Raw genomic sequence first — 17004 nt, 5'->3', positions numbered from 1 at the left:
ATCCCATACAAAACAAGGTAGTTTTCAGGGGAGAGACTAACCTGGCCATTTTTGTCTCTCTGTGTGTTCCTAAAGGACATGTTCTTCTCTTTCCCAAAATTGTATTTGTACGTTTGTGGGATTGAGCCATATTTATTCTATTTTAGTTTATCACATATCTGATGTGGTTGAATGAAAGCAGGAAGAACAAGACATTCCATTAACAAAAAGAGCTCACTTTTAGTCAATATGCAGGTTTTAACAAAAATCTGTATCTAATGTAGTCAACCAAGAACTGAGTTAGAGACACTGGCTTGTACACTCTTTCAAGCACCTGGGAACACTGTAAAAATATTGCACCTTTCGGTCTAACTCTAAGCATCATCTACCTTAAGGGTTCAAAGTTGTTTTTTATTTTAAATATTCTCTGTTGATAACATTAAGAAATTTCCTCCCATTTGCTATGAAGTAACTTTATATACTGTATTTCTGCTTGTAGGATCAGAAATGTAATAGCAGAAAGCTATTAAAATATAACATTCAAATTTCTTGTGTGTTTAATTAGATGTATCACTTTGTAAATACCACATTTTTTTATTAAACTTTATTCATAATTCTCACAGGTTTTAGTACATTTAAATAAGAATGAAATGAATGGTATTTTCTTATTATTGGATAACTTTTAACACAAACTAGCTGTAGTACTCATCTAAGAAAGCTAAGTACTCAAACCTCAGCATTAACAATTGTAGTACACTATCTATTGTAATGCATTACCTTTTACAGTCCATCAGATACAGGCACATCACAAACATTTGCAGTAATAAAATGTATTACTTCAGATGTTTGTGATGTGCCATTTGTTGAAATGACAAAGGCCATACATAATTTTGTGTTACACATTACTTGGTATGGGATTTGTAAAAGCAGTGTTAATATTTGTGATGAAATGACAAGGCAATTCATTTTATTTATTTTTTTATTAAAAATGTTTGTGATATGCCATCTGTTGGAATGACAGAGACAGCAACTGGACAGACACATAAATACACAGACACTTATCCTTTTATTAACGTAGACTAAATCTGCAAAGATGGGTTGAAATCTAAATAATCAATGTAAACCTCAACATTAATGTTTGCTTTGCACCATGCAGTGCACATGTCTCTATTATATGCCATTTTGTACCGGATTCTTTAAAGCAGTGTTAAGGTTTATGATGTGCCATCCGGTCTAATGACAAATGCACTGCATGTTACAGTAATCCCCCGTCTATCACGGAAGTTACGTTCGAGACCCATCAGCGATAGGTGAAAATCTGCGATATAGAAAGATCATATAAATAAACTTTTTTTTTTTTTTTACAGTTTAAGGCTTAAAGTGCCCTTCCCACACGCTTTAAAACACATGTAAACTTATTAAAACACACTTTGTAAACACATATGCTATGTGGATGTCAGGCTAAGGATATGAGTAACATCTCTCTATTATAAAAAAAAAAATCTTGGCAGGGAGACAAGGCTTGGTCTTCTCAAAAGACAATTTGACATCCCGCAAGAGACATTTTGACAGTCACGCAAGACAAGGCAATGAGACAGAAGGACAGCTGCTGTATAGGCTTTTAAATGATCGATGCACATAGTGACAAGCCGAACAGTCATCTTGGCAGAAGCAGCACAAAGCCAGTAGCTAATCCGGCCACTTCTGCTTAAAGTGCGTTCAGCTCCCATCCTTCACAAAGCGAGCAGGAGAGATACGAAACAGCAGGAGCGTAGCGCACCTCCCCTTTTGGGTGACGGAGGGGATAAAGATTAGCGATCAAGACCAGATCATCTTGGAGAGACACACAAGACTAGACATTACAACCTTAGGAAGCAAAACCTGTGAGACCTGTGGCCTTTGCACTTCACGCCCTACTTACAAACAATTTAAAACAAGTTCACTGACATCTAACCTCACACTTGTTGGAATTCTTTTGGCAGACAAACTTCAGGTGCTCCTAGCTCTTAAAATAATGACAAGCAGAACAAGCCAGTGTGCGTTCAACCCTCACCCCCCCCACCCTGAATGGCCACGTGATACCTTCACTGCTGAAGACAACATGAAAATTAAATCTATTTCTTGAATGCATATGTTTCTAATTTGCATTTTTGTGTTTGTCAGTTGTCACTGTAAGTGCTTAAATGGACAGATAGTCCTTCAGTTTCACTTTTAGGTGCAGAAAACAAGAGACATATATTGCTATGTGGTTTTGTTTGTCTTGTAAATGTTGATATTATTCTGTATCACTTTATGTAAATTAAGATGGTGTCTTTCACTGTAGGAAAGGAACATTTGTCTTCACTGGGCTTCATTTGCTGGCAGTGCAGACATCGCTGAGCTCCTCCTCAACGCACAGTGTGATGTACACTCGGTCAATCTTCATGGAGACACTCCTCTCCATATTGCTGCTCGTGAAAGTTACCTTGAATGTGTTGTGTGAGTATAAGTATTTTTTGGTTTGGATTAAATGTTAAGTGAAGTACCAGATGTTTGTTTTGGTCTAATAAAGAAAACCTCTTTTAAGGTCATTATTCTTTGTTTTATTATTGTATATTTTCTTGCATTAACAAACGCATTATAAAAGATTATATATGCTTAATAAATAAATATTGGTGACCTGCATATTAAGTAATGTGTTTAAGCCAAACAAATCTTAAAAAGCTAAACTGGAAAACAGCTGATTTAAAGAAAACTTGCGATTTTGTCATGCATTCTTGTTATTTCTTTAGGAGCCCCATTAATCTTTAGTTGTTTTGCCAAATGTTTTACTTAATGAGGTAAAGAATGAATTTAAAATCGAGTATCTTGTGTTTTGTTCATGCTTTAACAGATGTACTTCAGGTGGGGAAATAGAGCTAAGGTAGTAGGGTTTTTTGTTTTTTTTTTGTTTTTGTTTTTGTTTTTTATGGTCCCTCGGCCTCCACATAAAAAAACATTTCTTTACTGTTTTGCCACATACTGGACAAAGCCTGTGGTTAGTTCAAATGAAAACATGCTGATATGAGTAATGGGAAAATAAGGCACTGACTCTCCTCTTGGTGTAAAGCTTGTCTATTTTTTACATGTGTGATCTAAAATGCATGTACGTATGTAGCCAGTTTAAGTACTCGACGTTCAGCATTTTATTTTATTTTTTTTATGCTTATTTCTTAAAAGTAATAGCAAAGTGAAGATTTGATAAAGCTGTTTTTCTTCATTTTACACAGGAACAGATACAAGGGACAACCTTATTTGAGATGCATTGAGTATGACCATTTTCTAATTTATTGATAATTAAATGTAAATTCAGTTCACCATGTAGCATAATCTCTGTACTAATCATCATTTTTATTTAGTTGTGATAAATGATGAATATAAAAAGCGTGTAGTGCTACAGTGCGGCATCCTGGGTTCATAGTCTACAATCAGTCAGTGTCAATATGGAGTTTTCCTGTTCTCCATGTTTCTACATGTGTTCTCCTGTGGGTACTCCAGTTTTCTCCAAATTCACAATTCCAGATTTGTTCTGTTTGAATGTGGGGTATATGTGAATAGGCCTGCAGTAGATCACTGCTCTGTCCAGGGTTGCTTCCCCACTTCGTACCAAGGAATACAAGAGTAGGCTTTAGCCTCCAGTAACCCTAAATTGAGTTCATGTTTGGTTTGATCATACCAAATAAGTCTGCTTAAGTCGATGTCACATTACATGTCTACTATTTTTGTTAACTTGCTGATCTAGTTATTGGACCATGTCAATTTGACTGAAAATTGCTGTGCATGTCAGGTTTTGTGACTACATAACGACTTTCCAGCACAGTGTTTCTTCCCCCTTTAACTAATAGCCAATGGCATGCTGCCTGGTGGAACTAGTGTTGTACAAAGGGTTAACAGGTACAAACGCAATCTCTGCCCTTTTTTTCCCCTTTCTGTTGTGGGATGTAAAACAAGAGACATTGTATAGAAGAGTTGCTCTTCTGTTTTTGAGATCCAAAGCCCCTGCATTCTTTGACACTGTATTATATGCAATATGCATTGTACTTCCATATAAGCATTCATTGGTTGTCAACTTTCATGCAAACAGAGACCACCCCTGCGATTAAAGATTTTGTTGGGTGAGTCATGGACTATCCATACCAAGGGAAATAAAATAATTAAAATATTTATGTTCATCACTTATGGCTTTTTGCATAAACTGTGCCCCCAGTTTTTGGTGAATGTGTTACATGTTATTAATATGCAGTGAATAGCCAGTTATGGCAATAAATTACAGCTGCTCCTTTATCAGGCTTTTCGGTAGACCCTGTGGTAAGCTTTATTTTTGCCCGATCCTCAGTTTTTGATGAATGTTGTAATATTTGGTTTGTCCTGGTGGTGCCATATATCCTACACTTTTTCCTCAGAATTGTTCCATATCCTTCCCCTAATATGTGGCTGTGCATATCGTCTCTGTACCATGCAACTAAGAATCATACAAAAGCAGCTGATGTTATTAGGTGCTAATCAGAATTGTTTCATGTAACTATCAGAAGAGGGCAAATTACCTTTTCTACAAGATTTGCAATTTAATTTAAGTCTAGAAATAGTCACAGTATGGTTATCTATTCAATTGTTAAAAAAGTATGCATTGCTGAACACATTTAATACTTGTTTATAGTTCAGATCTTTGCTATCTTGTGAGGAGTGATCATATTTAAATTTAATTTGTTAGCAGCAGTCTCCAAAAAAGATCATTGCATCTTTTTTTGTTTTTTATATTCATGAATGCCTGCCATAGAGATTTTCTTCACTCTGCTTAACTAACGTGGGGATTAAAAATGCTTCTTTTTATCATATGAAAAAAAATTCTCTCTTATAAACATTTTTAGAATATACTTTGTATTTATTTATTTCCAAGGTTGTTCTTTTTAGAATATACTTTGTATTTATTTATTTCCAAGGTTGTTCCTATCACGAGGAGCTAGCATCAATGTTAAAAACCAAGAAGGTGATACACCTCTGGACCTTACAATGGCCAACACACCTGTGTGGTTCGCATTGCAGTTAAACAAACGACTTCATCAGGGTATAGCCAATCGGTCTGTACGGACAGAGCGGATTATCTGTAGGTGAGTATTTCTCTGTGTGTTTGTGTGTTTGTACACTGTGACAATGAAATCTTGTATAAATCCAACAGCAAATTAAATCTATGTTTACGGGAAAAATGTGATCAGTCTTCTAATTAATAGTGTATCTTGTTTAATATACCTTTAAAAATTTTAATTTATAAACTATATCAGAGTGGATGAATTAGAATTGAGCCAGACAGTAGTTAATTCTAGTCAGATCAAAAATTTCATTCCCAAGCTTACCATACTTTAGAAGAGAAAAAAAAAAACAAAGGATGTTTGTGTACCTTTGTGTTTGTCTGTTTGCTATGCCTCTGTTGTTTCAAATATTTTCAGTAATAAAATGCATTGCATTTGCTATTCCAATAGATAGCACATCATAAACATTAACACGAGGTCTACTTTGATTACTTTGATTTTAACCTATCTTGGATGGGTAGCACAGCTAGTCTAACATAATGAAAGGACAAGTGTCCATTTACCTGTGCATCCATCTAGTTGCAGTGTCTCTGTCTTTCCAGCAGATGGCACATCACGGACATGTGACTATGCAATATGGGTAACTTTAGATTTTATTCAAGGGCATTTTAATACTGTTCAACATTAAAGCCCATTATATCACATTGTCTCTGTTGTCCATAAAAACATGAGATTAAACATTTGTATTGGCCACTGCAAACAACACAGATAAAAATGTATAATTTTTGGGTGGAGTTTTCCTTTAATTAATTAAGAAACTCATTAATAAAATATTCTGTATTCTAAACTGCTTTGAACAGTCACTTGTAGCGAGAATCTCTTTATTTTTCCTAATTTTAGGCAAATATTATATGTTATGATAGATGGGTTAGGGTTATTCCAGCTGAGAAAGATAAGGTAATGGGCTTGCAATGAAGTATAATTTATCACTATACATTGTTCATTTGGCAGTGAAATCCCATCATGTATTACTGCAGATAATAAGGTTAGGGGGTTAGGGCATTACTGTGTAAACAAAACAATCTAAAAGATGTATTTCAAAAAGATTTTTCATGTAGGGCATGTGCTAATTCCATTTTTTTTTTATTAAACAGCCCTTTGCTCAAAATATCCTTAGATTTAAGGTGTGCACACTTTGATGAAACCAGAAAACTTTGGAAATTCGGCTTGGTTTGGTTCATTTGTACCAAAATATATTGTACTAGCTATGTAAGGCCATGCTGTAAAAAGCATGGGGTCCTAGAAACTGTTGAAATCGTCAGAAAAAAAATTGAAATGTAGAGAGGTCAGGTATTTGAAAGGAACTACTCAGAGCTTCTCTCTCCTAAGCGGTTTCATTTTGCCGATGTTCTCACCTCACTTGTTTATTACTTGTGGAAGAAAAAGTAAAAGGGATACTTCTCACTTCTCTATTAGCGGCTATGTGAGTGACTCTTCAGAGGTTTTGTTTTGCCGACGTGCTGGCCTCGCTTATGTATCTTCAGAGGTGGAGCCCTTACCCCTACTCCACCTCTCACTTCCGGGCTGGACAGATAGACACAAACATTTCCACACGTAGACATTTATATATAAGACTAGGGGGTTTCATCCCCCCCGCCTGTGCTGCACGCCAGCCACTTCGCATCTCTGCCGCTCTAGCGTTGTGAAGAGGTGGGCTGAACGCACCCCAAGGAGATGTGGTTGCTCCTCTGAAACCCCCTCTTAAACAGTGATACAATTGGAGACAAATACAGTTGTTTTTTTTTTTTTATATAAATCTTCTCTTTGCTTGATCACCTGCTGGCTTGCTGCTGCTGCTGCCATTCTGCGTGATCTGCATCTCGCACGGTGCTTTGAACATTTAAAAACCTGTACAGCAGCTGTACTTTTGTCGCACTGCCTTGTCTCTCTTCTCCCCCAGACATCCTCTTCTTCTGTTGGGGGTCCCATTCCTGAGGTGCATCCCTATGAAGAGGAAGATTTTCTATTCTTGTCATTGAGAGACTGAACTGTCCCCTCCTACTACACACGGAGCTTGATTCACTCCTGAAAGAGATGTTTGTTTGAATAATGTTTCTTTCTCTAAAATCTCTTGTGTATCTGTGCAACTCTGTGACCCAAGCGTGACAGCAAATGCGTATTTCACTTTCGCCAAATAATAAATCTTTTAATTCTTGTGGATATGACTCTTCATTGGGAAGAAACACCACTTTTTTTGTTTGAAAATGGTTGTAAGTAGGGCGTGACTTGCAAAAGCCACCCTCTCGTGGGACTTGCTTCCAAAGGTTGTAAGTATGATGTGACTTGACCGTCTTGCGGGACGTGAAACTGTCTCTCTTCAAAATATTTTATTTCGTCACAGGATAAAAAGTCTCGTCTCGTCCCAAGATTTTTTTTTTTTTTTTTTTTTATATAATAGAGTGTCAATTAAAGGTTATACTAAGGTACAATTGTTCACATGATTAAACTGTTAACATTAACAGTAACAGCTCAGTCTTAAAGTGTCTACTATATGGGCTGCACTTTTTATCTGCTCATTTGAGAATAATTAATGGCTTCTAGTGCACAGAGCAAAACTAATATTAGATAGGAGTTAGTGCAGGGCTTCTTGTTAATGGCTAACGAAGCTGTTATGTGTGTATATTAGTGTTGGGTGATATGATCAAAAATCTATATCACGGTATTTTTCAAAATTGTACCAGTTTCACAATGTTGCAACGGTATTTTTTTCCCCATGCATGAGTGGATGTTAACCACATTTTCCACTGCAATTACTGCAGAACACTGGCTAAGACTAACTTATTCCACTGTCATGAGAACTGTACATTGTACAAAAAAACATTTTAATATGCACACAAGTATTAATACAGGTTTGCATAGCCCCATAAAATGATAGTTTTCAAAGGGTTGGCACTAATGAAGAGAAGGAATCACATTGCATGATAGTTGCAGTCAAAATTTAGAACCTTTTTATTCAACAAATTTTGCAAACAACTTAAACTATAATTTTGACAACATATTTTCAACCATCCAAAGATGCATTTAGTAAAATATTGTATTGCACTGAACTTGTCTTAGAAAAAGAACAAATAGTAAATATTTTTTGTAAACCAACTACACTTTCTGTTAATGTTAACAATCTCTGTCCACTGACACGTTAGCTATATGGTTTGTAATGGCGTTGGTTATCTCGATCTACTGCTTGCTTTTTTTGTTGTAGGCAGTGCCTCTAGCAAACACGTCTACAAGTGATGTGTGACTCGAGTATCCTCCAGCTTTTTCAGTTTTATCTGAGGACGTGGAGGGTGTCATTCTTAGTTCCATACATTCATGGTACTCCAAAGCATGTTTGTGGCTAAGGTGGTGCAGCAAATTGCTTGTGTTGCTGCCTACAGCGACAACTTTAGCTTGACAGCATTTGCAATAAATAGGTGTTTGGTCCACATCCGACCTTTTAAAACCAAAGTATCTCCAGACAACGGACACGGCTCCTTTTTTCGGCAAAAGTTCTTCTGTGTCATCATGTTCAACTTTATTATCTGCTTCAGTTTCAGAATGTTCTTTGTCCGTTTTCACCGCTCAATACCTCCAGTAACACATGTACTCCGTTGCATGCGTGTTCAGTGGTGTAGCAGTGAAAATGATCCCCCCTTAAACAGTTTCCCGCTGCTCCATGTTCCAAATGTTGTTTGGACTATTTAAACCGGTGTTGCGGTATAAGAAAAATCCATATCATAACAAAAATAAAAAACGGTTTTCGGTATGAACCGGTATACCTCCCAGCACTATGTCTTATTTTAAATATATTCAAAGCCCAGACATAGTGTAAATTGGGCGGTGCCATACTTGCTCTGTTATAAATTTAATTTTTTTTGTCCTTGGCCTCTTATATTCTAAACAAAGTTATAATTTAATCCAGTTTTTCAAACAAGGATCTGGTAGTATATGCAGGGATACACAGAGAAAGGTACAAAATTTTTATAAGGGCAGCAATTTTAAAAATGTTTCTTTTCCCAGCTATTTTAAGATGAAGACCTACCCAACTAATAATGTATTCTTTAACATTTTTCTTCAAGTTAGTAAAATTAAGCATTAACAGATCTTTCAGTCATTGTTTTGTAATTTCTAAGTAGGTTAACTATTGCAAGACTGTTAAATTATAAAATATAAGCAGATATAAAAAGCTTTCCATTAGAAATATGCTTATTCCAATAGATTTTGATCCTTGAAATTTTATTGAATTCTTTAATGTATTTAGTCTATATGATGATAATAAGTGTTGGTCAGTCAAGTATAGTGCCATATAATGCATAGAAAGATACTTTTTAAAAATCATTTCCGTAAATTCCTGAATCTCTGTTAGTTTAAGCAAATACTGTAGATGGTGAGTGGTCTAGTCAAGATGGTCATTAAAATTAGTGACAAGCAACAACCCTGTCTAAAGTTAAATAACCATGATTTATGCAGTGTATAAATTAAACTGTAATGTGCTGATTATGTGCTGATTGAACAACACTAGCAATTTATTTTAATATTATTCAATTTAAAAAGTTTGTATTTACTCTTTTTGTTATAATAAAATTTAATTTTAACATTGTACTTCTGACAATTTCAATACTGTGAAAAAAATTTCCATTTTCAGTTTCTTTATTTTTGCCATTGTGTCTCATTGTTTGCTATCAAAATAAAATAATTTAAGAAATGTGGATTTTATCTACAAGTTCTGTGTTTATTTTTTTCCTTTGTGTGTATGGATTTGTGCTAATGGTTTCTGGTTTCACCTCAAAATTACAGAGATGTGGCACAGGGCTATGAGAATGTCCCTATACCCTGTGTGAATGGAGTGGATGAAGAACCCTGTCCCACAGACTACAAGTATATCTCTGAAAACTGTGAGACATCAGCAATGAACATTGATCGAAATATAACTCACTTACAGGTAGAGTTCATGAAGTCAAATAGTCTTTATAGTAATTTAATATCATATTTTTAAAAATTAAATTACAGTATTTTCATTGAAACACAAGTGGCATGGGTAGAGAACCAGGGTAGAGTTGACTGTCCAAAGCCAGGGTACTTGAGCTAGTTTTAGAGTAGTTGTAGCAGTCACAGGTTTTTGCTCCAAGTAATTTCTTGAGCAGTCATAGATGGGCTGACTCTGTGCCAATTACTGCACTGTTAAATTCTATTTTGCCTAAAACAAATAAAACTATAATATAATTTCAGTCAATTTTACATGGTAATATACAGTACACATAGCACATTAATTTTACATCTACATTCTAAACATATAAAAAAGCTACTCTGATTAATTTCTTTGTTAAAACTGTGAATTGTCTTTTTGTTATCCAAGAGTGTTAAAAGGGCTACAGGCTTTTTTTTATTATTAATTTTATTTCAATCAATACTGTTGATCAGATTTTTTCTTTAACTCTTTAATTCTGTTACTATTGGATTTAACAGCGGAATTGTATGTGGGGTAATAGGAAGGTTTCAATAGCAGTTCAACATTCTTGTATACCTGATGATTAAGCTAATGAATCATTACTACAACAATGTTTGGAAATGTGTGTAAAAGACTTGTTTGTAATTTGCATTTGAAACTAATGAAACTGAATACTCAATTGTTGACAAAATAATCTTCTATTAGATGATAAAAGTGTAAAAAAATTAATGTTCTTGTGCACCGACACTTCCCATCCAACCTGATGGAGCTTGAGAGGTGCTGCAAAGAGGAATGGGCGAAACTGGACAAGAACAGGTGTGCTAAGCTTGTGGGATCATATTCAAAAAGACTTGAGGCTGTAATTGCTGGCAAAGGTGTATCGACAAAGTATTGAGCAAAGGCTGTGAATACTTATGTACATGTGATTTCTGTTTTTTTTATTTTTAATAAATTTGCAAAAACCTCAAGTAAACTTTTTTCACGCTGTCATTATGGGGTGTTGTGTGTAGAATTCTGAGGAAAAAAATGAATTTCATCCATTTTGGAATAAGGCTATAACATAACATAACAAAATGTGGTAAAAGTGATGCACTGTGAATACTTTCCGAATGCACTGTGTATGTGTATATATATGTGTATATATATATATATATATATATATATATATATATATATATAGATATAGATATAGATACTGTAGATATATATAGATATATCTTATATATGTAGATATAGATAGATATATATATATGTATGTATGTGTATGTGTATATGTGTGTGTGTGTGTGTGTGTGTGTGTATAGGACTCTTAAGCAATGAATGTTTGGGAGAGAATGCCAGCCTTAATGCAACATTGGATTAAGCTGGTTCAGAAAATGGATGGACAGATTTCTTCTGCATACATAACCCCTTAAATTACAGCAGATTCTTGAACATGTGCAAGTGAGTTCTATATAAACAGAACTGCCTAATAGTACACTCTGACTGTGTAAATTTTAATTGATTTACAGCACTGCAATTGTGTGGATGACTGCTCTTCAAGCAACTGCCTCTGTGGTCAGCTTAGTATTCGCTGTTGGTATGACAAGGTTAGTACGCCTATCTGTGGTTCTTGAAACTGTGGGTTCGTCCTTGGATCTTTTTTGTTTTGTTTTTTATAACCGTTGTCTTTTCTTACTTAAAAATTAAGCTCTGAACATCCGTTACACTTAGTAATTTGATGCATATGGCATATATTATATTTGCGTTTTGATCATACCACATATGCTTGAAGAAATGATGCATACTTTTCAATTCCTATGTCATTTTCAGTGTGAAACTAAATAAAACTATATTTGAAAATTCATTTTGACATCTTTGCTGTCTGTCTGGCACTTAAATTTTAGTTTCTGTCTTTGCAGGACCGACGCTTACTGCAAGAATTCAACAAAATTGAACCTCCCCTGATATTTGAGTGTAATCAAGCCTGCTCCTGTTGGCGAACTTGTAAAAACAGAGTGGTGCAAGCTGGAATCAAGTAATCATTGTTTCCTACCTCTTGAAAGTGATGATTTTAGGACTTAAATAAATAAATACTGTGTGTGTGTGTATGCACAATTTGTAGTTTGTGTGCCATATTTTAAGGAAAAGATGACTGGGCAGGCAAAAGATATTTCATTTACTATTATTGAAGTCCAGATTGATCTGTGATGCCTTACAGTATAATACAACCAATAAACAAAGCATAGTAATAAGAAAAAATAAAAAGATGGACTAAAGATACCATTAGTTCATAATCCTATTTATTCCCCCCATTAGCATCAATGAAAGCATGTAGTCTGTTGTGATAGTTGTGAATGAGGCCCTTGATTTTCTCAGGTGGTTGAGCTGCCCATTATTCTTGGCAAAAAGCCAAGAGCTTACACACCCCCCAGAACATCAGAGATCTGATTCCATGCTTCACAGCAGGGATGGTGTACTTTTCATCATGGGCCTTGTTGCATCCTCTCCAAATGTAACGTTAATGGCTATGACCATAAAGTTCAGTTCTGGTCTCATCACTCCAAGAACTTTATTTCGGAAGTTTGAGGCTTGTCTCAATGCTGTTTAGCATATTGTGAGTGGGCTGTTTTGTGTCTTCGGCACAATAAAGGCCTTCTTCTTACAACTCGACCATGCACCCCATTTGTGTTCAAATATCTCCTTACTGTACATCTTGAAACAGTAACACCACTTGGTTGCAGAGAAGCCTATATCTTTTAGCTGTGGGTTTTTCTTGGCATCCCAACAAATAATCCTGCAATTGTGGCTGAAATCTTGGTTGGTCTACCTGACCGTGGCTTGGTTACAACGGAACACCAAACTTTTCACTTTTTTATCAGAGTTTGAACACTACTGATCGGCATTTTTATATCCTTTTACTGATTTTTATAAATCAACAACCTTATTCTTGCAAGTTCTTTGACAGTTCTTTTGTTTTCCCCGTGGTTTTGTATTCAGCTAACTCAGTGCAGTATACATGAAAGTAAATTGACTATTTATACACAGACACTAATTACAATCACAGGTTTCAGGTATGGACACTCTCCTTTAATTACCCTTAATTTGAACGTGTGTATGTGTCACCTTGTATGTATATTATCAGCTCCAACATTCAAGGGTATGCAGGCCTATTTGGGTGATTTCATTTAGTATAATTTAAAATGGGCACACACAATTATGTGATAATCAATTGCCTCGCCTGAGCGCACACTCTCTAATTAAAAGGAAAACTTTCTGCATGATTACTTATATTTTACAAACAATAGCCAGCCGATATTTCACAAATTCTGCCAAAGCATGTAAACTTATGAGCACAATTATATGTATATACTGTATGTATGTATGTGTGTTTGTTTACATAAATCATTATTTGCTGTATTATATGTGTCCTCAAGAACCCCAAAACATTCTGTAACCACTCTAATGCGTTAAATTTAATTAGGTTTCAGAGTTAGGAGAAAAGGTTTTGGTATGGGTATGTATAGTCAAATTTTAACATTAGAATATGTTTTGATTTAAAAGATCTTTTGCTTTTGTGTAGGGTTCGACTACAACTCTATCGTACTGCCAAGATGGGCTGGGGTGTACGAGCACTTCAAGACATACCTCAGGGGACATTCATCTGCGAGTAAGAATAATTTTTATTTGTAAAATAAAATGTTTCTCTGGTCATTTAAAATGTATCTAAAGATATTGTTCTGGACAGAAAAGAAAGATTACACTCTTAGGCATTCTAATTTGTTTAGGAAATATACAAGTTAATATATGTATAACTTCAAGAGTTTATACTTTCACAATATACAATTTGTACCATTAGTGTAGAGTCCAGTTTTCCTAGCTGTATGGTCTCAGAAACAATTTCTTGATTTTTTTTTTCTTCTTAATACTCATACTAACATTTTTTATTTATATAACAGACAGGCAGATAACGATGGTTCAAAACCGCACACACATTTATTGTACATAACACCAACTATTTACAATATCGCACACAACCCGATGCCCTTGCACCAAGCACCCTCAAGTCCAGGCCTCACACAATGCCTCCCTTCACCACCTCCACTCTTCTCTTCCAGGCTTCGTCCTCTTCCACCCAACTCGAATGGAGGGAGGCGGCCCCTTTTATGTTCACCCGGACGTGCTCCAGGTGACTCCCGATGAACTTCCGCCGGCACTTCCTGGTGTGACAGAAGTGCGATTGAGCACCCGGAAGCACTCCGGGTGTCACTGGTAATCCTTCTGCCAGCACTTCTTGTTGTGGTGGAAGTGCTGACGTCCAGGGCTCTTCAGGCATCTGGGCGCCCCCCAGCGTTGACCACGGGCCCCTATAGGGTCGAGCTTCTATGCTCTGTTCCTGTGGTCCCCATACCAACCAGGGCGGCTGCCCTATCGTCTTCCAGGCGTCCCAGCTGGGTACTGCCCCCAGCCTCTCATATATATATGGTTGTTGTTGTTGCACTGATAATAAATTTGTCCCTGAATGTAAAAATTTAAAATCATATTCCTGATAAAATAAAATTGTGAAAAAGAAATAAGCTTATATCCCCTAAAATCCTATTGCCATTGTTCTAGAAACTTCGGCAGCTTAGCTGTCATTTATAACCTGGTTTTACAATTTGCTATGAATAGCTAGAAAGACATGAGCAAAAAGTCAACGCAGTATTTAAATTCCTATGGCTGTGACTATTTTCAGACAAAGAATACATATGTTATTATTTCTCATTGTTGCATTTTTTTTTCCAGAAGTGATGATAGTACATCTTCATATTGCAAATAAGATGTTAGTTTGTGTCAAAATGTATAAAGATTTCAATGATCTTATAAAGAAAAGTCACTAAATGGCCAACCACCACTTGCCTAATGCATTTATTTCTTAGTTTGCCCTTTGTGTACTTTGCTTTTTTAACTAATTTGTTTATATAATTATTTCTTTCTGTGATAGATATGTTGGGGAGCTGATTTCTGATGCAGAAGCAGATGTCAGAGAAGATGACTCTTATCTTTTTGATCTTGACAACAAGGTAAGGTTTGCAATTTAGCCACATAAAGGCCCATCACTTTATATGACATTTCCAGCTATTGTAATATTTATGTAAATATTACATTTACATAAAATCATTTACATAACCTTAATGGGCCAGAGGCAGTCTCACTACACGCCCATAACTCTCAGTAGTCTAACTTGCTCTGACAAAATCAAACAAGATAGATTTTATCTTAAGTTGTAGGAGTGTGCTCTCACTGTGCAAGAGTTGAGAACCAAAGAGTGCTCGGCCAAAATACAATGCACATAATGTAGCTACAAGGAATAAGGAAAGCAGATGTTTTGGACCCCGGAAACAGAGAGGCACGTCTGTCTGATGTGTTGTGTTTTATGCATTGCAAAAGAGAGCCAAGATTGCAGCTGAACTTGCCATTTTGGAACGCAGTTATACAGCACTGGCTTAGACAGTCAGGCTGCCAGAAAAAGGGGCAAGCTAACAGTATTGTGAACAATGTGAAACTGTGCTAGAAAGTTCTCACAGACTTGCTTAGTCATGTAGTCTGACATCCTCAGGCAACAGGATCAACAGCTGTAGTCGTCATGTTTGACTAGAAGTCCTGCTATGTGCCACTAGCTTAACTTGCATCCTAGGACTGCCACACTCAACAGGCAGGTGACATTGTTGATTAATGAGTCATACTACATGTGACAGCAATGTAACTATGTCTTTCATCTTTCAGGATGGAGAGGTGTACTGTATTGATGCTCGCTATTATGGAAATATAAGCCGCTTTATCAACCACCTTTGTGATCCCAATATCATCCCAGTCCGTGTATTTATGCTGCACCAAGACCTACGGTTTCCACGCATTGCATTCTTCAGTAGTCGTGACATCCAAGCTGGGCAGGAGCTCGGGTAGGTGTGGTGATGGTGGAGGTGAAGGGAATGTATCTAGGTAAAAAAAAAAAAAAAAAATTGAGCTGTGTGTTCAGTACTTCCTTATTAAAAAAAATGTAATTACACAGAATAAGCAATTAAAGATAAACAGATTTTTTTTGAAAATAAAGAGTAAAAAAATGTATTAAATGTGGATGACTTTGCTCCAAATGCTATCTAACCAGAAAAATTGCATTTCTGGCTGAACTGGTTATATTTTTCATTTTATATGATTGACTGCGGTAAAAATTCAGCCTTATGCCACAGCTCAGATAGTTCAGATAGCTTTGTTTTCTCCAAATTTTCCGACTCATAGCACAGAGTTTATAGAGCGTTCAAATGGAATATTCAACTTTGAAACTCATATTTTCCGTCTCTCTGATGGAATGTTAACATATAGTATTTGTTGATTTCAGTTCTTGCTGCTACACCATGTAGTAAAATAGCAAAATATTGGACCTGTCGACCACTTTAATTTTGTGCATGATTTAGATTGATGCAAATTTGAAACCTTTTTAAAAGTCATGTTCATAGTGTTGTGTGCGTGCTGCTTTGAAACATTTAACATCTGCTAAAACTGGCATTCCTTTAAATTATATTTCAGCTTTGACTATGGAGATCGTTTTTGGGACATTAAAAGCAAGTACTTCACCTGTCAGTGTGGATCAGAAAAATGCAAACACTCTGCAGAAGCCATTGCCCAGGAACAGAGCAGACTGGCCCGTCTGGATGCCTTCCAAGAAACTGTGCCTGATTCTGGGGTTCCTGCCCTGGGAACTTCTTGAGGCTTCAAGCTTTGGTCTACCACGTAGGCCTCGCTTGAGGAGTTTTTTTTTTTTTTTTTCCCCCCCACATCTTGGTGTATCTCAAGGCATTTTAGATTTTTTTTTCCCAAAAGTACTTTCTTTAATTTTTACACTGTGATTGTCAATGTTTTTATTGTTGTTGTAAGAAATAGCCTGCCATCAAATCATTAAAATAAGAAAAAGTTTGTTTGCTTGAATATTTTCATTTGGTAAACCATACAACATTTTTTTCAGATGTCTTGCGAAAT

General features: G+C 35.9%; 1 protein-coding gene across 3 annotated transcripts in view; it reads left to right on the top strand.

Annotated features, from left to right (window-relative positions):
- ehmt2 (euchromatic histone-lysine N-methyltransferase 2) overlaps positions 1–16788 on the top strand; it is an 81471-nt gene extending 64683 nt beyond the window's left edge. For 2 of the 3 annotated variants that reach the window (XM_039768740.1, XM_039768738.1), the window contains 10 exons: positions 2303–2457; positions 3228–3266; positions 4938–5105; positions 9858–10002; positions 11520–11597; positions 11910–12025; positions 13571–13657; positions 14972–15050; positions 15754–15929; positions 16555–16788. In XM_039768740.1, the coding sequence (XP_039624674.1) occupies positions 2303–2457; positions 3228–3266; positions 4938–5105; positions 9858–10002; positions 11520–11597; positions 11910–12025; positions 13571–13657; positions 14972–15050; positions 15754–15929; positions 16555–16735 (1224 nt within the window). In that variant the 3' untranslated portion in view covers positions 16736–16788. The remainder of the gene's footprint in view (positions 1–2302; positions 2458–3227; positions 3267–4937; positions 5106–9857; positions 10003–11519; positions 11598–11909; positions 12026–13570; positions 13658–14971; positions 15051–15753; positions 15930–16554) is intronic. The other variant, XM_039768739.1, reaches the window with a different exon arrangement.
- Positions 16789–17004: the final 216 nt, after the last annotated feature.

This window comes from Polypterus senegalus, chromosome 11 (assembly GCF_016835505.1).
Source record: "Polypterus senegalus isolate Bchr_013 chromosome 11, ASM1683550v1, whole genome shotgun sequence".
Classification (NCBI taxonomy): domain Eukaryota; kingdom Metazoa; phylum Chordata; class Cladistia; order Polypteriformes; family Polypteridae; genus Polypterus; species Polypterus senegalus.
Note: the sequence above shows the minus strand (reverse complement) of the source record. Positions and strands in the feature narration are given on the sequence as shown.